This window comes from Gopherus flavomarginatus, chromosome 8 (genome assembly GCF_025201925.1).
Source record: "Gopherus flavomarginatus isolate rGopFla2 chromosome 8, rGopFla2.mat.asm, whole genome shotgun sequence".
Classification (NCBI taxonomy): Eukaryota; Metazoa; Chordata; order Testudines; family Testudinidae; genus Gopherus; species Gopherus flavomarginatus.
The window spans coordinates 79,502,431-79,526,027 of record NC_066624.1 but is presented as its reverse complement, the minus strand read 5'-3'; the positions used below and the strand labels follow the sequence as shown (position 1 = coordinate 79,526,027).

The window sequence follows — 23,597 nt, the reverse complement described above, 5'->3', positions numbered from 1 at the left end:
ATTGAAACATTCCATCTCTCTGCCCTGACCATCTCCTCAGGATGCCCGTCCCCTATCCAATCCCCCCTGCTCCCCACCCTCTGACCACCCCCGGGACCCCCACCTCTATCCAATCCCCCTTGCTCCCCCACCCTCTGACCACTCCCAGAGCCCCCACTCTAGCCAATCTCCCCTTCTCCCCACCCTTGACAGGCCCCCTGGGGCCTCCCCACCCCCTATCCAGTCCTCCCTGCTCTCCCCACCCCACATTACCTGTGGGGTGAGGGAAAGAGCAGCTCCGTCGTTTCCTTGTGCATTTCCCCTGCTCATTTGGTTGCTCTACCTGGCAGTCAGGCAGGGCTCACTCCCTGTCTGGGCTTGGCTGCTGGGGACAGGGGCCAAGATTGTTGGGGGCAGAGGGAAGCCATGGCTTGCTCTGCCCCTGTCCCCAGCAGCAGGGCTCAGGCCCCTTAACTTCCCCGCTGCAACCTGCTCTCCTCCCCACCCGGAACTCTCCCCGCTCCCCACTCCCTGAAGCACTAGGTCTGGTGGCGCGTATAGCTGTGTCGCCTGGCCAGAGCTGAAGCCATGCTGCCCAGCCGCTGGGGGAACTGTGACTGCAAGGGAGGCAGGGCAGCAGAATGGGAGAAGCCAGGGGCTAGCCTTCATCCTGCTCACTGTGCTGCCAGGGAGTTGGGCTGGCTCTTCACACGCCCATCCTGACACCGCTCCCTGGCAGGAGCTCAGGTCTCTCTCTCTCTCTTTTTTTTTTTAAAACAAAGGAGCCAAGAAATCTGCGGAAGGTATGATTTCAACACAGATTTCCCCTAGGACTAATACATAAGCTACCATTAACTTTTAGTTGTGTGATCAGTTCCACTTTATCTATTAAGACAAGGTCTAATAAAGAATTCCCCATGTGTTGGCTGCAAAGCTTTATTAGGAAATTGTCATCCATAATGTTTATAAATTCAAAGGATGTTTTAGTACTAGCAGCATAAGACCTCCAGCATATGTCACTTAAATGGAAGTCTCCCATGATCACACAGTTTTCCCCCATAAACATTATAGATGGGTGTGTAAGGAGGTAGTCATCTTGTTCCCTCGTGTGATTTGTTGGTCTGTAGCAGACACCAATAACCCATCTTGTGCTTTATCTCTTAGGACAGTGGTTCTAACCCAGGGGCTGGGGGGAAGGGGGGCTTGCAAGCAGGTTTCAGATGGTCCAAGCAGGGCCAGTGTTAGACTCGCTGGGGGCAGGGCAGAAAGTCAAAGCACCACTGCAAGGGGCTGAAGCCTATGGCCCTGAGCCCTGCCATCTGGGGCTGAAGCCAAAGCCTGAGCAACGTAGCTTTGTGGAGGCTCCTGTGGCATGGGGCCCTATCCCCTAACACTGGCCCTGGCTTTTACATAGAGAAAACCAGTTGTTGTGACACAGATGGGCCATGGAGTTTTTAAAGCGGGGGGTGGTAGGGCTTGGAAAGAAAAAGGTTGAGAACCCCTGTGTTAGGACATTGATCCATAAGCATGAAAGTTCATTTTCTTCTGTGTTAACAGTGACTTGGAAACAGGTAATGACAGAGTGCCACTCCCTCTCCCCTTTTCCCCACACAATCCTTCCTAAATAGGTTATAACCATTGATGTGGGAATCATCCCACCAGGTTTCAGTGATACCACCTAAATCAAATTTATGCTCATAAATGAACAATTCCAGTTCCTCTTGTTTGTTACCAGGCTCCTAGCATTAGTGTACAGTATAGGCAATTGAAGAAGCCTTGTTTTCATGTTCTCTGGTTTCTTGATTTTGTTGTCAACATCTCAGTTTTGTGCAGAGTGCTCATATCCTTCCTCTTTTTTTACCTTCTCCTTTTGCTCTCAGTGTAACCCCTCCTGACTACCTTAGCCAACCTATCCCCAAAGAGACTGGTTCCCCTCCTATGGAGATGGAGGCTATCTAAAAACTGTACAGCCTGCTCTTCCCATAGAAAATGAACCAGTGGCCACAAAATCAAAGCCCTCCATCCTGGATATACAGTCCCTGGCCCCAAACCTCCAGTGTCAGACAGTTTTGAGTATTGATTAAAAGAAGCATCTCATTGTAATTGAGTAAATGCTGTTGGATTTGTGCAGCTAAAGATAGTGCATGAAGAAACATTGGCATTTCCCAATAACAATTTAGTAAAGCCAAGATATTTTACCAGTAACTCCTTCTTGACCATCTTGCCCAGGAGCACCAGGAAGTCCAGGTCCTCCTGGTATATAACTGCATTGATTACAAGGACTTGCTTCTTCACCTGGAACAAAATTATACCTTCATTAACTGTTATAGTGGCAAATTACTTCCGTATTCAATGAATAGCTTGCATCAGGCCCACTCAACTACCTAACATATCTCCTGAGTTAAAGAGGTGTGAAAACACTGGGAATACAGCTTCATTTTAGTCATTATTCATCAATAATCAAGGATTTATAGATCCTTTTAAATACAGTCTGGTTTATCTCTTGGCACCAGAGACTATAGCACTATCAATTAAAAGACAAGATCACCCAATTACAATAGCCTGGTTTTTGTTGACTATTTTAGTATTCTGCTGAGAACACACTGTCATTTTAAACAATAAGCCAAATCCTATTACGCAGGAGGAAAGCATGCCCAGGCCTTTAACTCCTGTGCATGGTGGTTCCACAATAGGCTGGCTGACCCTAGAAGTTGTCGTCATGAGCATGTTGGAAAATACAGAGCTGCAGTAGTCCCTGTGGTACAATCTGCAGGGAGACACAGAGCGGCCCAGGCATGGGGACCTCATTTCCAGCCTCCTCTCTCACATGGCAGGAAGAGGTGAGGATTGTGGGAGTGTGTGACTCTCCCCAGACTGTCCTGAGAGGAATTGCCCTTTGTCTCACTGGAGCAGTCATCTGGCTCCAGTATCTTGGCAGAGCAAGGGGGAACTTGGCCCTCTTGCTGTTTCCAAAAAGAAGACATGGAGAAGTCCTGCTAACACAAATTAATTCATTAATTAATTTCTAATTGGTAATTCCCAAGGAGTAGCCAGAATCAGCATAATAATTTTTAATCCCTCTACAGATCTTGTTTTTTAGCTGAAAATAAATGATCAGTTCATGTCAATCACAACACAGCCCAATCCTGATCTCACACGTGTGGGTGTATTGCAGAAACCCTGCTGCACTCAGTGGAGTTACACTCACATGAAAATGAGGTACAGCAGAATTATTTAGTCTGACAAATAGTAGAATGATCACATTCAGTTCTGTACTGAATCTTGACTGAATCTGACTTTTCAGCTCAGTTGTTTTCTGTAAATTACAGCAGCTTTCTTGAACATGGAACAGTTTGTTGTTCGATAGAAAGGTTAAATGAAATTTCTGCATCTCGTTGCTCCATATGAATCAATAGTAAATTAATTCTAGGAACATATTTTCACACAGACACAGACACACAAACAATTGCTGACCTTTCACTCCACTATCTCCTGGAGGTCCTGGAGGTCCCACACATCCAGGGTTTCCTGGAACTCCTGGTGGGTGCGTTTCAAACGTTACTTTACCTGATGATAGGATGAGTATGACAACATTAATTTAGCAGACTGTTCAAAGAGTTTTAGTTTTTGCAAAGAGAAAGAACAATAGACACCACCATGATGGGTTGTAGAGGATATTCAGGCTCAAAGGAAGAACAATCATATGCTAAATACATCTGAAATCTTGGAGAAAGAACGACAAGCCCTTGTACATGGAAGTACAAGAGGAAAAATCTGGTAAAGCAGCTGAAAAATCTCATTTGGTCTGGTGGATATGTTTGTGCTAATGGGGTGATGACCTTTAAAGAACACAGTTCTGTGACTCCAGACAAAGATTTTGTACTTTTATTTTGAATGAGAAGTAAATAAATTAAAGCTCCAGGTATGAAAGGGGAAACTTTGAACCCCAAATTTATTTGCTCATGTCTCTTCATCAGCGCTGCTTTTGGCATTCTCAGCTACCTCAAAACAGAAAAGCCTTTAGAAATAGCACAATGTATTACCACCAGTAACACTTGGGTTAATACAAATTGCAAAGCCCCAATGTTTATAATACAAAGTAGGCTTTATTTGGCTTTACCATGAATGGCTACTTTGAATAAAAAATTGGTTCTGTTGTACACCCATTTGAATCCCACTGAGTTTGCATCTTCCTCAAATTTTATAACCTGCACTTAGCTGATCACCCCATTTCTCACTTCCCAGCATTGCAAGGGGCGTATTCTCACACAGAATTACTGTCTCAAAGCCCACTGTAGTCAGTAACAACTTTGCCATTGATTTCAATGGGGTTTCAATTGGGCCCTGTTGAATTTACTGTTCCAGATTTACAGAAATTTTGGAAAGGTCAGCCACATAAATAGGCTTTCCTTTAACATCGCCAGAATGTTCTTCATGATTATTATTTCTTACTCACTGTGCAGCAGATGTGTCACTCTTGTACAGAAAGTCCAACTCCTCTGTAATGCTGGAAAGTCCTTACATTTTTCATACAGAATCTCAGAATAATGATGGATCCCAGCACCTTGTTTCATGCACTGTTTCTGTTAATAATGTACATAATGTTTGCTCTTTGGAAATCCCATTCAACCAGGCTATTCAGAGTATTCTCAAGAAGTCACTTCTCATGAAGTGTTAAGACACTGGCCCACCTTTCTGATCTCTGTGATACCAGCCAATTCCACAGATGTTGAAATTACTCTGGATTTGTGCCAGAGTAATTGAGACCATACTGTGGCTCATTATATACAGTAACATAAGATCTATGCTGTACCTGGCTGTCCTGGAGGACCTGGTGATCCTACAGAGCCAGGTCTGCCTGGAAACCCATGAAGTCCTGGAGACCCCACAGCATTCATGCCAGGCTGTCCTCTCTCTCCCTTAATTCCTTTCAGTCCTGGATATCCTTGTGGGCCATTTACGCCAGGTCTCGATACACCTAACAAAAGATAAAACTGTTATTTAATTTCAAGGATCCTAGATGACCTTAAGAGTTTTTTAAAAGTGTGTTCTGTAACAAGGGAGGTGGGCCACGTTAGAACTTTTATTTCCACCATTCAGATGTGTGTTGAGTTTTGGCCATTTAGAGTATATGTACACTGCTGACTTTACATGTATCCAGGAGTGAGGATATGCCCTCTCCTCCCCACTCCACCTTGTCCACACTCAAAACACCTGAAACCTGCATCTCATGATGGGTAGATTCCGAGCTAGTTATCTTGTCTTGTGTGGGTTTGGGTTCGGGTCAGCTGTAACCACCCAACTTTGCTGGCTGATGTGGCAAAGGCGTGGTAACTAGGTCTCAAATCTCACTAGTTATCCACTCCCATGTCCACAATTCCCTATACCCATATCTTTCTAGGACACTAGAATTTTAATAAATATCTGGCAGAAGTACAGCTGGCAGCACAGTTTTACCTGGCGCAGCAAGGACAGCCCCATAAACACTCATGTTTCTAGAAGGCTGGTGGAGTATGGCATTGACTATTCTGCTGCTCTGTGCCGAAAAAGAACGAAGCACTTAAAACAGCAGTACAGGAAGGTCTGGGACTTGAACAAGGGTAAAAATTTTACAAATATTTACTATATTATCAATCAAAGGCAAAAAATGAGAAATTTCTTTATTACACTTCAGGCAAGTCACAAGCAAAATCCAAACAATCCTCAATGATGATAACTGTCCCCAGCACCAACTCCACCCCATATTACAAACACATTTCAGGAAATCTGTTTAGATGGGTTCAGTAGTGGGTGAATTGGGGCAAGCACTTACATGGTTACAAACTGAACAATCATGCAATTATTTCAACTGCCCCATCCCAAAGAGTAAACACATTACAGGAAAACTGTTAAAATGGATTACATACTAGCATGAACTGTGACAAGCACCAACAGTGACAATCCCAGCAAGTGCAAATCAGATCAAACTAAAATAATAAAAAGCCACTTGTGGCCGATACCAATATTGGCATGTACCTTCATTTAAGGTTAAATCAGATTTACGAAAGGCTATCAAAGTGTTCCCCAGTAGCAGCACAAGTCAGACATCATCCTCTTTCTCCCAGCACTGCCAGAATCCATCAACTCTTATTTTCCTTGTCAATCTGGACCCAGCACCACTTTGGATCTGGTTGCCTGCACTGGGCTTGCATACAAACAATGTCCTGAGCCTACTCCAGGTGGAAATACTTGCCTTTTGCCTCACCGATACTGTGCAGCAGGCTGGGCACTCTCCACTACCATCCTGCAGCTGCTGAGCTTGAAATTGAATTCTCTTTTCCCAGAGCCCTGATGTCACTATACAGTTTCATGAGTAAGGCTACTTTTAATCACGGGTAAAAAATAAAAATCATGGAGAGGTCACGAGCAATAAACAAAAATTCACGGCCTGTGACCTGTTCATGACTTTTACTAAAAATACCCATGACTAAATCTCAGGGGTTCTGGGGGGTTCTGAGGTGCTGCTGCTGCTCTGGCGGGCTCCAGGGTGCTGCTGTTGCTGCTAGGGGAAGGGGGCTACTCAGGGTCCCGTGGCTGCTCTGTGGGGTGGTCCAGGGCTATGCCTGGGACCACTGCTGCTTCGGCAGCCCCCGGGGCAAGCTGCCTGGGGCTGCCTGAGCAGCGGCCTATGCAGCTGGTCCTGGGGCTGCCCCAGCTGCTCAGGCAGCCCTGGGATCAGCCGCACTGCCGCTCTAGAAGTCACGTAGGTCCCGGAAATTCATGGAATCTGTGACTTCTGTGACCTCCATGACAGACTTGCAGCCTTATTCATAAGCCATGGCAGGAGTGGGTATGTGGAGTTCCCCATAATAACTATTGGCACAGATACACTTTTATAACAATATTGTTTGTTTGGGAATAAAGTATCTGCTTCCTCCTTCAAGTACCAGTCAAATCTCCTCAGCCCCCTAGCATCGTGAACCTTTGTGGTTCACATACTCACTAGACCCCTTTGTCGGGCAAACTATGGGCATCTGAGTGCCACTGATGGACCTAGTGGAATTTGAATGCCCCAGCGTAGTTTCAGTCCCCCATCCTCTGAAAGCCAGCTATTATTTAAGGAACATTTATGTCCACCACCAGTGAGTAAACCACACCATTAACTGCTTCACAAACCTCCATTCTCACAACCCCAATAGATGACTTGCCAACATCAAAGCAGTTTGCTATGTACCTCTAGTTGTCTGTACCACTAAGCTGGGGTTCTCAAAATTCATTGCATCGCAGCCCCCTTCTGACAATAAAAATTACTACATAACCCCAGGAGGGGGAACTGAAGCCTGAGCCTGCCCAAGCCCCAACACCGTGTGTGGGGGACAAACGCCAAAGCCCAAACCCGACCGCTCAGAGCGGAGAGCCAAAGCAGAAGCCCAAGGGCTTAAGCCCCAGGCAGGTGATCTGTAACCTGAGCCCCTAACCAGGACTTTTTGGCCCCAGCTGGTGGGGCTCAGGCTTCAGGCCCAGGCCCCAGCAAGTCTAATGCCAGTTCTGGTGACCCAACTAAAATGGGGTTGCGACCCACTTTGGGATCCCGATCCATAGTTTGAGAACCACCACGCTAAAACTTTCCTCATCCAGTGGTCAGGCACTAGAGGTCTGGTGCTAGTTCCTCACATGGCCCCATGAAGGTCTGTTTCCTCATTCAGAAGTTCTGGAGCCACTGCTGGTTTCCCCAAGTCTGCAAGATGATGTGATCATGCCACACTGTGCTACTTCTCCTGCACCAGAAGTGTTGGTAAACCAAAGGGATTTCATGGCAATAGCAGCATTGTTCATGTCTTTTCCAGTCTGCCATGAATTAATTGCTCTCATCTCCCAAGTCCTGCTGTTTTTGACATCTCAGAAAATTCTCCTGAAATGCAATCCAGCATCTCGTTGAGCACCTATTCCACTGCATAAACGTTTCACCCACAGAAGGAGCAGGAGCAGTCCTCCAATGGATCCATGACTTTGACCACACAGAAGTGAGAGGTGACATGACCTGAAAGTGCCACTGGTAAATGTAAGAAGGCGGGGAAAAACATCTTCTGCACAGAGGTTTAGGAAGGAAAGGAACATGGTACCAAGAACTCACCATAGATCAGTTCCTGGAGTGGCTCTATCTGATGCAAAGAATACGACCCCTGAAATGGTAGCACTAAACTCGGGTACCTAGAGCAGCAGTGTGGATGTGGTTTTCTACGTGTGACCAGCACAACAAAGGTGCACTCTCAGGGTGGATTTGCCTGGATTACACCTGCGTGCACATGATCTAGTACAATAACTCCCCACTTAAAGTCATCCCGGTTAACGTTGCTTCGTTGTTATATTGCTGATCAATTAGAGAACATGCTCATTTAAAGTTGTGCAGTGCTCCCTTATAATGTTGTTTGTCAGCTGCTTGCTTTGTCCGCTGCTTGCAGAAAGAGCATCCTATTGCAGCTAGCTGGTGGGGGCTTGGAACCAGGGTTGACCAGCAGCTCCCCTAACTTCCCTGTGCCGCAGCCGCCCAGCAGGCTATCAATTGCTAGCAGTGCAGTTGTCCCTCCCCACACTGCCATGTGCTGCTCCTGCCCTCTGCTTTGGAGCTGCTCCTGGGAGCTTCCTGATTGCTGTGCATGGTGCGGATGCAGGGGGCTAATGTCAGGGTGTCCCCCTCCCCTCTGCTCCTGCCCCTCACCTACCCCATCTCCATAGAGCAGTGGTGGACACAACAGAGCTCAGGACGGAGGGAGCTTACTGGCAGCAGTTGCTGTCTCAATTTGCTGATTTACTTAAAAAGGCAATGTACTTAGAGTGGGGTCAGTGTACTTAAAGGGGAAATGCGCATCTCTCTCTCTCTTACAGGGTGTGTGTCTCTGTCTGCCATGCTGTCTCCCCTCCCTCCATTTGTGCTACCTTGCAGAGTGTGAGGCTATGTTAACAACAACGTGTTAACTCTTGAGGGTTCAGCCAAATGCTAGTTCATCATTTAGCAGTAGGGCATTCCCTGGGAAATATCCCACCCTCTTCCACTCTCTGACTTCACCAGCTCAACCAACCTTCACAATCATCATTGCGAGGAGTTACTGTACTCAGGTATGCACATCAGTGTAGACATACCCCTAGAGACGTCCATTTTCAAGCATGAGAAATGATCACTGCCTTCATAATACTAAGTAAGTAATACTAAGTAAGCAAAATGAATACTGCATTAGACTTTTTAGTGTGCTGTAGGTTCATGACACATACCTGGTCTTCCTGTCACACCCAGAGGGCCTCTTGGCCCTGCAAAAGCAATATATTAAAAATCTGAATTAAACCACTGTATAATTGGATTTTCACTATTCAAAATACCTGCGTTGGTGTTTTTAACTACATGCTGGATTGTATAATAAGGCTGAACAACAATTTTGACTTAAAAACCAAAATGTTACACATATTTGAACTTTGAGTTTTAATCTGATTTTGTTTAATAGGGATTTGTCACTTATCCAGTCCTGCAATTGGTACATAAAGAACTGCCACTGACATCCAATGACAGCTTTATGTGCACAACAGTTGTGGGATCAGACCATTACAACAGGCCGAGTGTTGAGCACCCCCGCAAGGTATTGGGTGCCCTCACTTCTCACTGGCTTCCATAACATGAGTAACTATATACAGGTGAGTAGCCCCCATTGAACTCTCTGAGACCATTTGTATATATAAAGGTTTACAGGATTGGGGCTCTAAAGAATAAAGTCAGGGTTGGTGAGGATGGATATGAGGCAAACAAACTGCATCTACTGTGTCAAAGTTAAACACACAAACCCTTCACTACACTGTGATGTGTCCTGTATGACAAACTGATCAGGGTTTGTTTTTGATTTTTGGCAGTATGTTTTCATTTTATAGCATTACCAAATTAAAAAAAAACAAACAAACACTTAAAACCCATGCTGATGCCTTTATCATTTCCGAATGGCATGCATTAAAATCAAGATGAAAGGGGAGAAATTAGTGTGAAATAAATGCTTTTTTTAGGGACTGATTATGGCCTTCATCTTTCAGTTCCTCGCCTGGTGTGTGGCAAAGAAGTGTTGATGTTGATGATGATGTGTTCCAGTGAGAGTGTGAGCAGGGGCACACAAGTAAGGGTGAAAAGAACAGAAGTAAGTGTCAGGGTCCTTGTGTCCCTTCTCCCATAGTCTGAATATGGCCTTCATGGTGATGCTCAAAATACAAGTCAGGCACTTAGCTATGAGCCTCTTCAGTCTCACTTCTGCACTTGATGGCAGTAATTTGATGGCTGCACAGTGGCACTCTCATGAGTGCAGGCTCAGGTTCCATGTGACAGCTCTTCCTCCCTGTGCTGTGCATGATCAAGCCCTTGGCATAGATTTCTTTTTCTGTTATGTTTATAGTTTTCAGAGCACTCTCACCAGGTATGCCAGGTTGACCTTTAAGTCCTGGGGGTCCTGGATATCCTTCATCTCCTTTTTCACCAGCCACCTCATCATAATACTTTGTCTTAAAAAAAGAGACGGCAAGAGAGAGAGAGAGAAAGAAAGAATAGTAACAATGAAGAGAAAGGCAGTCTTCCATAATGAGTGCTTGATGTGAGTAATTTGCTTGTAGATACACCTGATTTCTTCCATTAACTCTCAAACCCCAGGTCATGTAGGCCGAGGGAGGTTCCTGTATGTCAGGATCCTTTGGTTTACTTGCAAGACACAGAGTCCGGAGAGGCTGTGTGATGCTAAACAGCAGCTAAACCAATACTGATTATTCCTAGACTGGCTGTTCTGTTGGGAGAAATATTGGGACCTAGCCCATTCTTTTGACCTTATGACACCACGAGACCTGGTATTTGCTCATTGCTAATTCCAGAATAATTGTTCACAAGCCACCATATTTGAAGTTAGGATCTATATATGTGTAATGATCTATGGCCACATACATGCAGACAGTCCTGGGACTTTCAGCACTACTTGCATTGAAGGAGAAATTTCTCACCTGTGAGTATAGTCACTAGGGCAAGCTGCAAGGTGGAGACATTCACAAACATTAAGCCAGTGTATTATATGTTCATAAAGGATGGATGTTCCCATAAAATAATATTACAGTGCTACCAAATTTGCATGAAACATGTGCACGAGCAAAAGTGGAACTTGGAGAGAACAATAAGTTATTGCTCCTTTGTGGATTATTTTCCAGGTGAATAAATCAAGTTGACCATCAGGCACCTTTCAAACCATTGTATGTATTTCATTCAACAGCGGCCAGATAATAATGATCACCATTGCCTTACCACATGCAGTATAGTGTGGCACATATAAATCAAACAACATAACATGAACATTAGCCCTGAAATTAAAGAAATGTCAAAGACTGAACTTGAAGCTCACAAACAGTTTTCATTTACTAATTTCTTTATTTTGTACAAAGCTCTTGCTAAGCCAGATGCTACAAACAGGTTAGTGTTTTAAAAAAGGACTGCGTGTAAGCAACTGGGGTCAAAGGTTGCCCTCAGACCTGTACATGGGCTTCAAGGAAAGTCAGAAACTGCATGCATGCAATGAGATGATTTTGCTTCTAGTTTACAAAGTCTTTTGGTATTTAAAAACTAGCAGCAATTGTTCTAGACATAATTATGGTTTCACTTCAGAAATTTAACTATTGTGAACTTTCATGACTGTTTCATGACAATTAACTCTCCAGTTGAAATGAATGAGGTGGGTGCTTCTTAGGGCCCATTCTTGCAATGAGCTCTGCCCATGGGGGGAGAGCCCCACTGACTCCATATTTTGACACAGCAGTGCTTTAGCCATGGCACCATGGTGATTTCACTGTGGCAGCCTTCAGTCAAAATGGCATTACTTTTATGTGAACATTTAAAAAAATGACATTACAAGGTTAATCTAAGCACAATTTGCACTTACGGGACCAGGAAATCCTGGTGGGCCAATGTCTCCTTTGCTCCCCTGCATGAGAAAACAGAAATGGGCCATCAGTTAGATAAAAACAACATACTCAGAAAACTTCACAGACTATGTTAATCAGACAGATCTCTTAGACGAACTTCATATTAAGTAGAGCTGAGTGGATTGCTGTTTATGGTGTTTATTAAATGATTTCACTTATGAGGAACACTGTATGTCTAGTGATATATGAGCCAGAATCCAATAAACAAACAAGAAAACCCAACCCCAAAATAACAAGTATTTTATGTAATTACCTTAGTGCCTGCTATTCCAGGTGATCCTGGGTTGCCATGTTCACCCTTCTCTCCCTGTAGAGGAGAACACAGAATTATTATTAGGGGTTAGTCTTCTACCTATTTCATAATAAAATCAACATTAAAAGCTTAGATCATTCCTACTTATGCAAAAAAAAAGAGTGAGAGTGTCTCAGGGGAAGGAAATCCCTGTGAGAATTCCTGTACGGAGATCTCCCCATATCATCCTATTGAGGGTGGGGTTTACATGCCTATAAGCCCAACCTTCAAATCTGGCACATCAAGGGACATCTTCAGGAGGACAAGTACATCTGCATGGAGGCCCTCTATCCCATACTGGCTATAGCCACCTCAGGGCCTCCTCTCAGTGCACTGCAGCCCATTTGAAGCTTTGCTACTTGGACATCTCAGATTGTGGTTGTCCCCATGACTCCCAAAAGTTTTGAAGCAGAAAAAATAATGCATTATCAGCTGTATTTTCTTTTCTGACTCATTTTAACAGAGCTGGATGGGGGACAATGTGAATCTCCCCAGCCCAGCCACTCCTCCCTAGAGACTTCCCAGGTCTGTGAAGTGTCTGGAGGGGAAAGAAGGCTACAGAGGCAGCCAGTCCCCTTGTCTGCATGGAAGGCTGCATGCAAAGCATCCCCTCTGTGCTTGGATCTCTGGCCCAAAGCTTGGTGTATAGGAATACAGTTTCAAAATGTATTCAGATATACATTTCAAGTGCAAATCGAAGTAGAGAAGAGCTGTAACACAGAGATGCAGTTCTGTCACACTTACACAGCTCTTATTAATATAACAGAACAATTAAAAGGTGTCTTCATTACCAGAAAGCCATGTGGACCGGGGGTACCATCTTTTCCAGGTTTACCCTACCAAAAAAACAAACAAACCCCACATGCTCAATCACAAAAGGTAATGAGTGATGCTGCATTCTGGAGAACAAATGGCCAAATTCTGCACTCATGTTTGTGCTTTCTACCCTTACAGCTCTAGGACAGAGATTTAAGTTATTTTAGAACGTACATTATTGCTGCTTATCACTTATAGCTCTGCCAATGTACACAGAGCTTTATAATACACGGAGCAAGACATTCCTCTGACTAAAGAGCTAATAGTCCTACAAAGCGGTGGTAAATGCAGCCTCTTTCACCAGCAGAGTCCCACTGACCTGCAGGATGCTCTTTGAAGTGAGGTAAACAAAAGACAAGATAGTAAACAAGACAACAGCTCTAATAAAGGAGACAGCTCAGGAAATAAGGTAGAAAAGACTCATGCAGGAAATGGGTTTAAGGAATGATTTGAAAAGGAGAAAAGTGAGAGCAGCCATTTGGTGAAAAAGAATTGGGAGACTGTTCTGAATGTAGCGCAAGCAGGAAATAAAATGTAAAAGTAAGAGTGGAAGAAGACGATGACTAAACTCTTTGGGGCAGAGACTGTAATTTATTGTGTGCAGGTACAGAGTTTGGCACAATAAAGCCCTGGCTTGGTTGGTCTCTAGTTTGTACTGCAGTATAAATATCAAAAATATTAACAATAATTAAAAAGAGAGGCCTAGGAAGGAGAGTGTGTGTGCAGAAGGAGAATAGGAGGAAACAGGAAGGCAATGAGATGAAGGCAAATGAGAGATTATTTAGCACTTTGAAGGTGAGCATGAGGAACTCAAATTTGATGCAAGAAAGACAGGAGTCAGTGAAAAAATACGAGATGGGTGGAAAGTGAGTCAGTCAGAGCAGTAGGGGAGGAAGTTGAGTTTAGCAGCAGCTTTTGGATATACCGAAGAGGGGAAAAGATTACATGGCAAAAGATGGCCAAGGCATGAGCACTTGCAATAGAGAGAAGAGGGGAATACTGAAAGAATGACACGACTTAACAAGAGATAGTTCAAGCCTCACTGTGTTGGCCAAGAGGGTGGCCATCACAAATGCACTTGAGAAGAAGCAGTGGAGGCTGAGGAGGAATCATGAGAAGCTCTGCCATGTTGGGCAACATAAATATTGACTATTTTGCACTAAGAAGTCAAACAGAAAAGAGATTTTTTGTAATTTACCTTTTTATAAAAATAGCCCAGTTTTGCAGTTGTTACTCGTATGAATAAAACTATTGTAGCCTTTGATGTGAGGAAGGGCTGCTGGATCACACCATAAGTAAGTGGTACAAAATTAGCAGGCTCAAAGGCTGAAAACTGATTCTTTGAATACATTTCCTGTTTCTTTCCAAATCTATATGCTTCCTACAAAGATTATAACAACTAGTATTCGCACCTGTCTATTAAACTCTTTTCAAAATGTGCAGAGATAAAATTAACCTCTTATACCTTCATTGCTACCAGTCTTATTATTTATATGCAATATTTCGAACACTGGAATCAGTCCTTTGAAACTGTATGAAATACTGATATGGCAAGAAAAGTAACTAAAGATGGCTCCTTGCTCCACAGACCTGTTGGAGTGGAGTGTATTCAGACTCATGTCTTCTGCCTTAATTGACAAAAATAGGTCTACTTAAAATATCTTTACTCCTGCTAGCACTGCACAGTCATTACATCTATTGGAGAGCGAGCAGGATTTCTTTCTGGCTCATGCATCATAACAGAACTGTTGACCAAGTTCCAGTCAGAGAACCTTTGCCCTATGATATGCAGAAGTGCACCCTCAACTGAGCTTTAAGTACAGCTGGGGAAGCATGTGCCAGAAAGAACACTCACTTGACTTTCAGATTCCAGGTTAAGTTCATTGGACAAAAATCTCTTTTCACCTATCAGCCTAGTAAATTTGCTCTCCAAGTCATTGAAAGACAAAGCTGGAACTCCACAATAACTCAGAAATGTTTTCAGAGAAGAATGACACTTTAAAAGATTTAATTTTTCACATGTACCTGCAGGCCAGGCTCTCCTGGGTCACCTTTTTCACTTTGAAAATCTCCAGGAAAACCCTGTAACAAATCCACACATATTTTCAGATTCACATTTTTGCATCTTAATCCATTTTGTATTATTTTATTACCTTGTACAATAAAGTCTGATTACAGCCGCTGTTAACAGATCTTAAATTGATGTCTAGACGAAATAGTATAAATATGGACTCCGAATAGCAACGTTTTCCGTGTGACTGTGATGCTCTATGAAGGTCCTGGATTTTGAGAGATTTACTCTGATCACTCACCAATGACCCAACTGGTCCTGGGAGACCCCTTGATCCTCTCTCTCCTTTATCTCCTTTCAAGCCCTGTCACAACAAAATAAAAGATTTATTTAGTCTTTCAGATTTTTCAGTGCCTCCAAAAAACACTCTAGGTGTTTTATACATAGGGAAACCCAAATTACAAACAAGTTTTAATAATTAAGTAAATTAAAAGCTTTATCTGGGTAAGGCAGAGATAATGTTAGTAGCTTGATTAAGCAGGTAGAAAAGTTGGCAATTTTTTATCACTATCCGTGACTGAGGTGATTTCCCATTTGCAAATCAAGGGATCAATCATTTTCTCAGATGTTTGCCTCTTGGACTGAAATTTTCCAGGTTTGTTCTTAACCTGAGTAAAATATTTTTGAGAAGTTTGAACAAAAACAGTTTAATCGTTTTCAAGTGAAAAAGGGGGAAAAATACTTTTACCCGTATAAAAATATTTTTGTGAGCCTTTTTGGAACAGCTCTAGTGACTCAGGCAGCTAGATACCTTTGAAGATCTGAGCCTAACTCCCATTGATTTCAAAGGAATATCAGTGCCTAAATAAACACCTTGGAGGATCTGGGCCTCAGTGATTTGGGACAAAAATTTGAAATTTATCAGGGACATGGGCTATGTGTCAACCCAGCTTTTCACAGTCTACTGAAAATCCATTTGGTTTGGCCAAGTTGAAAGCGTTCTACTTTGCACATACCCGCTGGTTTTTATTTCCACAACAGGTTTTTTACAAATGATCACTAACATCCCACTGGCACTCTGCACATGTGCACATTGGTATCATTGCCTCATCTTTGACAACTGTATGAACATATAATAAGAGTTTGCTATCTAAATAGAGAAGACAAAGGGTGGGAGAAATACATTATTATTATCCCCATTTTCCAGATATGGAAATGAAGCATTAAAGGACAGATTTTCAAAACTATTTAGGCACCTAGTGGGATTTTCAAAAGTGCCTAAGCAAGTTAGGCACCTAACTCTGAACTGAGTTCAAGTGACTTGCCCAAGGTCATGCAGGAAGTCTGTGGCAAAACTGAGAACTGAACCTAAATCTCCTGAGTCCCAGACTAGTGACTCAGTCACAGACTGTCCTTTCAATTGCCAAGATAGTCTCATTCAATTCATAACCTCTCAATGTTCTATTGGTTTGGCACATGTGTGTGCCAGAAAGTTGAGTGGAATTTCATTTTTAATGTGTGGGGGTGTGTGCAATATAAGGATGTGGATGGAAAGAGGCCGTAAGTCTAAGCTGCCCTGCATCATTCTATATGACATATGAAGGTGTGCCTAGGAGGCGGCTGGACTCTGAAGGAGAAAAAAGAATAAACATAAAACATCGAAAGTATAAATACTGAGAAACTTCTGTCTTGTGAGCCAGAGCAAAGCAACTGTATATATGACCCACAGTAAATGTGGCCCAAGGTAAAACACACAAATTAGTTTATAAATGATTATTTTACTACCTTCATATTATCTGGTCCGCTTAATGTCACAATAACTGTTCCTGGAAGCCCAGGGGGTCCTGTTGATCCAGGATCACCCTGAAAATAAAAAGAAAGATGATTCAAATAAAGTTAATATTCTGCATTCAAAATCCCTAAAATCTGATTTCCAAATTAAATAAATTTGCATGACAATGGTTATTTATTCACCCACCCCTCCACTCAAAAAGGCACACAAAAAGCATATGACTTTGAATGCTATTTCTATCTTTTCTACATGCAGAAGAATAGAGATGTGTATGCTTATTTACATTACAGTACCTAGAAATAGCTCACAGATATAACTGTTGTTTCCAATGCAGTTTCTACAAAACCGATATAGCATCATTTTCTCCCTAATCGTTTTTTAAAGAATCTCTCCTCATAGCAGTTGGAGTTCTTCTCCCACTCTAACAAAGTTAATCTGTCAGTAAAATACATAGTCCCTTTGCTAAATTCTTTTCAAGATTGCACCCCAATATAATACAGATAGATGCTTGTAATAGATTGCTGCCTGACACAATCGACTTTCACGTTTGACCTAAAATGTTGGAATTTTAGTGCACTCTTTCACTGAGGGCTGCTGAGAAGAGAAAAAATCCTAAAAACTGTCAGCAGTCATTTTAAACAGCCATTCATATGTTATTTTGCATATGTTATCAGTAACAATTTACAACAAATATAGTAATGTCTTCTGTGAAGCTAGCTAGCTAGAATTTGGAAGAGTCAAGGTCTCCTGAGGCCATCAGTTCCATTTATAGGAATTTAGCCAAGACAATTTCAATAAATATGTTTACCAGCTAGGTGATTACATAAAAACGGCTACTCACTTTCTTGTAACTGTTGTTCTTCGAGATGTGTTGTTCATGTCCATTCCAACCAGGTACACCAGCCGGAAGATTTTTCCCTTCCATAGGGTCAGCCTGGGCCAATATAGTGCCCCGTCGACCCTCCACCCCCTCAGTTCCTTCTTGCCAGCTACTCCGACAGAGGTGTAGGAGGGTGGGTATTGGAATGGACATGAACAACACATCTCGAAGAACAACAGTTACAAGAAGGTGAGTAACCATTTTTTCTTCTTCGAGTGCTTGTTCATGTCCATTCCAACCAGGTGACTCACAAGCCAAAGTTCTGGAGGTAGGGTCGGAGTCATCCACTGACTGGAGCATGGCTCGCCCAAAGGCTGCATCGTCTCTGGCCTGCTTTGTGATTGCATAGTGCGTTGTAAACGTGTGTATCAAGGACCATGTCGCTGCTCTGCAGATCTTCTGGGTGGGGACCTGCGCCAGGAATGCAGCTGAGGAGGTCTGAGCCTTGGTGGAGTGAGCAGTGATTGGCAGAACTCGCACCTTCGCTAGGCTGTAACACTCCCGAATGCAAGGTGTGATCCACCACAAGATGCACTGGGATGAGACAGAGGGGCCCTTCATCTTGTCTGCCACTGATATGAATAACTGGATGGACTTTTGGAACGGCTTAGTTCTCTCTGTATAGAAGGACAGTGCTCTGCTGATATCCAATGAGTGAAGCCTTCGCTCCCTGTTGCAGGAATGTGGCTTAGGATAAAAACACTAGGAGGAAGATGTCCTGGTTCATGTGAAAGTGGGAGACAACTTTAGGGAGAAATGTCAGGTGTGGTCAGAGCTGAACCTTGTCTTTATGAAATACTGTGTAAGGGGGCTCAGATGTAAGTGCCCTGAGCTCTGATACTCTCCTAGCTGAGGTTATTGCCACCAGGAATGCCAGCCTGGAAGAGAGATAAAGGAGGGATCATATCACCGTTGGCTCAAATGGGGGGCCCGTAAGTCTGGCAAAGAGCAGGTTAAGGTCCCAGGTTGGGGCAGGCTGATGATTTTGCAGGCAGAGCCTGTTGAGGCCTTTGAGGAAATGGGTAACAATAGGGTTCACGAAGACCGAGAAACTGTCTGTGCCCGGCTGGAAGGTGGAGATAGAGGCCAAGTGGACCCTTATTGATGACAAGGACAGAGCCTGTTTAAGATGGAGGATGTAGTCCAGTATGAAAGTGACCGGGGCAAACATCGGTGACTGATGGTGCTGCTCCGACCAGAGAGGGAACCTCTTCCACTTGGCAAGGTACGTTGCCCTTGTAGAGAGCTTCCTACTGCCAAGGAGAACTTGTTTGACTTGATCAGAATTGGACAGTTCCATGACATTTAGCCATGGAGCATCCAAGCTGTGAGGTGGAGCGACTCTAGGTTTGGGTGCCGGAGGTGGCCGTGATCCTGCATGATCCGGTTCGGGATCAACGGTAAGGTGACCGGGCTTGCCACAGACATTTCCAGGAGCGACGTGAACCAGTGCTGGCATGGCCATGCCGGAGCTATCAATATGACCCTGTCCCTGTGGGCCTTGAAGACCAGCTTGTGGACCAGCGGTATTGGTGGGAACACAGAGCAGACGGTCTCCCCACGAAAGAAGGAAGGCATCCTTCCTGTGATTCATGAAGGAGCAAAACAGTTCACATTCCTGTTACTGCGTGTGGTAAACAGGTCTATCTGGGGAAAGCCCCAGAGATGGAAAATTGAGCCACTTGTGGCCATAAAAAGTTCAGCTGAGGCTGTCCGCCAGCTTGTTCTACATCCTGGGAAGGTATGAAGCCTGCAGGTGTATTGAGTGCTCTACTGAGAAGTACCAGAGGGCTTCCTGGCACAGGGGAGAGGAGCGTGCACCCCCATTTGTGGATATAAAACATTGCCGTGGTGTTGTCTGTGAGTATTGATACCCATCTGCTTATATATGGGTTCTGAAAACCTGGCACACCAGACGCACCGCTCTCAGCTCTCTGATGTTGACATGCTGAGCGAGGTCTGCCTAAGACCAGAGGCCCTGAGTTCTGAAGTCTCCCAAATGTGCTCCCCTGCCCAGATCCGAGGCATTTGTCACTAATGAGAGGGATGGCTAGGAGCTGGCGAAAGATACTCCCACACAAACCACCTCTGGGTCGAGCCATCACAAGAAGGAGTTTAGTACAGGGTGGGGCAGGGTTACAATGCCGTCCAGAGCGTCCCAGGCCAGTTGATAAACCAACGCCAGCCATGACTGAAGTGGGTGAAGTCCGAGTCTGGCATGCTGTACTGTGTAGGTACACACAGCCACGTGCCCTAGCAGTTTCAAGCAGTTCCTTGCTGTAGTTGTAGGGAACTGTCTGAGGCCCATATGATGTCCCCTCTGGACTGAAACCTAGTTTCCGAGAGGTATGCCCTGGCTTGGGTCGAGTCCAGCACTGCGCCTGTAAACTCCATCCTCTGCACTGGGGACAGAGTGGATTTGGCCTCCTTGAGAAGGAGACCTAGTTCAAGGAAGGTCCTTCTTATGAAGCCAACCTGCTCCTCCACTTGGGATCTGGAGTGGTCTTTGATCAGCCAGTTGTCAAGGTAAGGGAAAACCTGAATCTGGTGCTTGCGCAGGAACGCCACAATGACTGACATGCATTTGGTGAAAATGCAAGGTGCTGCTGGAGAACCCGATCATCCTCCAGAGCTGGGGCCACTGATGTCCCCGTGACTGCTTCATCTGGTGAGGATGACTAGGACAGAACTGGCAGCAGACCTTGCTCTCACTGCCTTCAGTGGTCTTTGGGTCTCTCGGAACGTAGTGTTCGATGGGATGTGGCAGGGCCATTGGAGGTGGGAGCCTCAGTGCTGCGGTTGGTGTGAGAGCCACTAGATCCGACGGTGCCGACCTTGTTGACACCAGTGGAGTCAGAGCTGAAGTGGTCGTCAGTGCCATTGAAGGAAGGGTTGGTGCTGGAGCTGTTTGTAACAGCGGGGTAGGCACTTTGGTCAGCGGTGCCACTGTAGGTGGTGCCAGCATTGCTGGCAGTGTAAAAAAAAGATGCCAAAAACACCGATGCCGACTAGGACCTTAGGCTTGACCCTGGCTCTTGTGGTACGCCCAGGGTGTCAAGAGGGCCATTGGGATGATGGCTGCCACTGCTGTGGCCACGGTGTGCCAAAGCGCTTGCCACAAGAGTGAACAATGTTCCAGCTAGCCATCACCAGCGGTAAGAAGGAACTGAGGGCGTGGGGAGTCGGCAGGGCACTATAATGGGCGCCATGAAGGCGCGACTCCAGGGGGCACCCAAGCCGACCCTACGGACACTGCTAAAAGGAAAAATCTTCCGGCTGGCATGCACACAGTGTGCACACTCCTAATTGGAATGGACATGAACAAGCACTCGAAGAATTAACATTAATTTCAGTGTACCCAACTCCTGTAATCAGATCTGCACACAGACAAAATATTGCATTCATGAGGACTCCAATGACTAAACTAGGACTCTGCAAGGATGAACAGATCCACTTGCCTGGATCCAATTGCAAGATTGGGGTCTACGAAACAATACATTTGCTTATGGTCAACTGTAACTTGCATTGAGACACACTTGATCATGGGGTGATATAACAGTGAAAGTGACAAAATATCCTATTTTTATGGTATAACATTGGAGGTTTTCTTGGAAGATATTCTTGGAGTTTCAGATAGCATCATGAACACTTAAAAAGGCAGGATCAGAGCATCTAAGACTGAAGTCTATAGCAGCTATTATTAGTTTATTTATTATTCAACTCCTTGGCTAGTAGAGGAACAGCATTTCCAAACACTGTATGCTAATGTAATGTAAACCACATTTCTGCTTTCTATTAGTAAATACTGATGCCTGGCTCCAAGAAGTTAAGCTTCCTCTTAAACTGTTAGTCTGCTTCTATCTTTCACTGTTATGTGAATACAGTTTGTCCTTTGATGTCACCTTGTCCCCTACTCTAGTGAAAGTAACCTGCAAAGATTCTTCATTAATATATGTAGCACAAATTATTTTTGCTTCACAGTACTTCCTCTTCAAAAGATTTCACCATAGTAAGAAGAAATCTGAAGCAAAACTTTCTAATGTTATAATTATATTACATAGTTACCTGTATTCCTTTGGTTCCTATGATCTTAATCCCCATGACACCCTACAAAAAAGAGTTTTTAAAACATTACTTTTTTCTTGTTTTAAAAATCACCCACAAATAATGAATGAAAAAATGTTACATGAGATTTAAAAGTTTTAATTTTTATAGCAAATCTCAAGCTACCTTACGTCCTGGAAGTCCCATTCTCCCTGAAACACCCTAGAGAAAACGAAATTAAATGAAAAGGAAAAAAACAGCACAGTAAAATAACAGTAGAATTCTCAGTCCTGACATACAGTCTTATTCAAAGCCCACTGAAGTCAATGGGAGTATTTCAGTTGACTTCAATGGGTTTTGGATCAAGCTTCTAGTGCCAGATTTTCAGCCAGGTCTTGCCATGGTTTATTTTTTGTGCCTGCAATTCATTGTGGATACAAATATCTGTAGCATGTCTAAACACCTGATTTGCAAGTGCAAACACTATGTGTATAACTAGAATTTAATGCAAATTAAAAAAATATATGTGCAATTATTTGAAGATGCAAAATTATGCCCACACAAATTGAAGCTACTCTTGAAAATCTATACTTTAATTAGCAAACATAAAAAAATAATAAAAACAAATCTGTCAGACACATGAATTTACAGATTTTATAAACTCAAGGAATTTTCAAACTATCTATGGAGTCAGTGGCCCATATTCTTGGGAGATGGGTGCCTAACTCCCTTAGGCTCCTTGGAAACTCCCAGCCTTAAATCATAAAAATATATTGATTTTATACTCACTGAAGAGCCTGGAGGGCCTTGTGGTCCAACTAGCCCTTGGAGTCCTCGAGGACCTGGTTCACCCTTTATATTAAACAAGAAATGAGAATAAATTTCCTGATGGTAAGAAAATGCAAGAATATAAATGATCCACTATGCATGGAAATATCTGGGCACTAGAGGGTGAGTTACAGACATAGAAGTAATGTTATCTCTGAACTTCCTTCTTTTCATGTCTCAGTGCAGTGTTATTTAATCCAGGCTTTTGTTTTTAATGTCTTTATATTAATGATAAAAAATCACCTTTTAAGTATAGGTTTTTATAACTATGGAACCAAAAACGCTCAATGGAAAAATTACAGTTTTTCCATAGAAATCATTACTGCTATTTCACAGATATTACTTGTTCAAATTTGCGATAAGTTGGGCAGGTCCACTTATGAACAAAAGAATTGCCATCCTGGACCAGACCAGTAGTCTTCCTAATAATCCTGAATCCTGTCTGTGAACACAGTCATATCCACAGGAAGGTGCCATAAATCCCTTAGGGTATGTCTACGCTGCAATGTCAGCCCAGAGCTAGTAGAACTTGAGTTAGCAGATCTCAGGTTTGTTAGCCTAGGCCTTGAGCATCTACACTCATTTGTAATCCCAGGCTAGGAATTGTTGGACTCTGGGACCCAACCTGGGGCTCCAGGATCTGCACTGCATTATGTGGGCCTTAGTCAAACCACCATTATTACAGACTTCCTAGTGTCCCTCTCAATATGTAGCCACTCTAGCCCTTTGCTAGCAGTATGAGAAAAATCTGTCTACCAAACTTGACTGTCCAGACCACAAAGAAAGTCAGCCTATGGGATTGTGGGATACTTTTGGTGGACTCCCAGAACATGAGTCCAGTGGGACTGCATCTACACTGCAAAGCAATAGGGTTTGAACCCTGGCTCCTGGCTTGACTGAAGCTCAAATCCTTCACCCCTGGAGGTCTTGGCACCCTGGGTCCGTGACCTAGGTTAGTGCAATTTGTATGTAGAGGGAAGAGAGAACAGGC

The 23,597-nt window shown here is 43.8% G+C and overlaps 1 protein-coding gene across 3 annotated transcripts in view; it reads right to left on the bottom strand.

The window, feature by feature from the left end:
* LOC127056310 (collagen alpha-3(IV) chain-like) overlaps window positions 1-23,597 on the bottom strand; it is a 106,967-nt gene that overhangs the window by 43,450 nt on the left and 39,920 nt on the right. For all 3 annotated transcript variants that reach the window (XR_007775779.1, XM_050963980.1, XM_050963979.1), the window contains exons 10-23: window positions 22,568-22,630; window positions 21,965-22,000; window positions 21,800-21,841; window positions 16,848-16,925; window positions 15,364-15,426; window positions 15,077-15,133; window positions 13,027-13,071; window positions 12,197-12,250; window positions 11,901-11,942; window positions 10,401-10,488; window positions 9,229-9,264; window positions 4,793-4,957; window positions 3,454-3,546; window positions 2,179-2,274 (exon numbers count right to left, since the gene is read on the bottom strand). Coding sequence is in view for 2 of the 3 variants with exons in the window: in XM_050963980.1 (XP_050819937.1) it covers window positions 2,179-2,274; window positions 3,454-3,546; window positions 4,793-4,957; window positions 9,229-9,264; window positions 10,401-10,488; window positions 11,901-11,942; window positions 12,197-12,250; window positions 13,027-13,071; window positions 15,077-15,133; window positions 15,364-15,426; window positions 16,848-16,925; window positions 21,800-21,841; window positions 21,965-22,000; window positions 22,568-22,630 (958 nt within the window). In the remaining variant the exon portion in view is untranslated. The remainder of the gene's footprint in view (window positions 1-2,178; window positions 2,275-3,453; window positions 3,547-4,792; window positions 4,958-9,228; window positions 9,265-10,400; window positions 10,489-11,900; window positions 11,943-12,196; window positions 12,251-13,026; window positions 13,072-15,076; window positions 15,134-15,363; window positions 15,427-16,847; window positions 16,926-21,799; window positions 21,842-21,964; window positions 22,001-22,567; window positions 22,631-23,597) is intronic.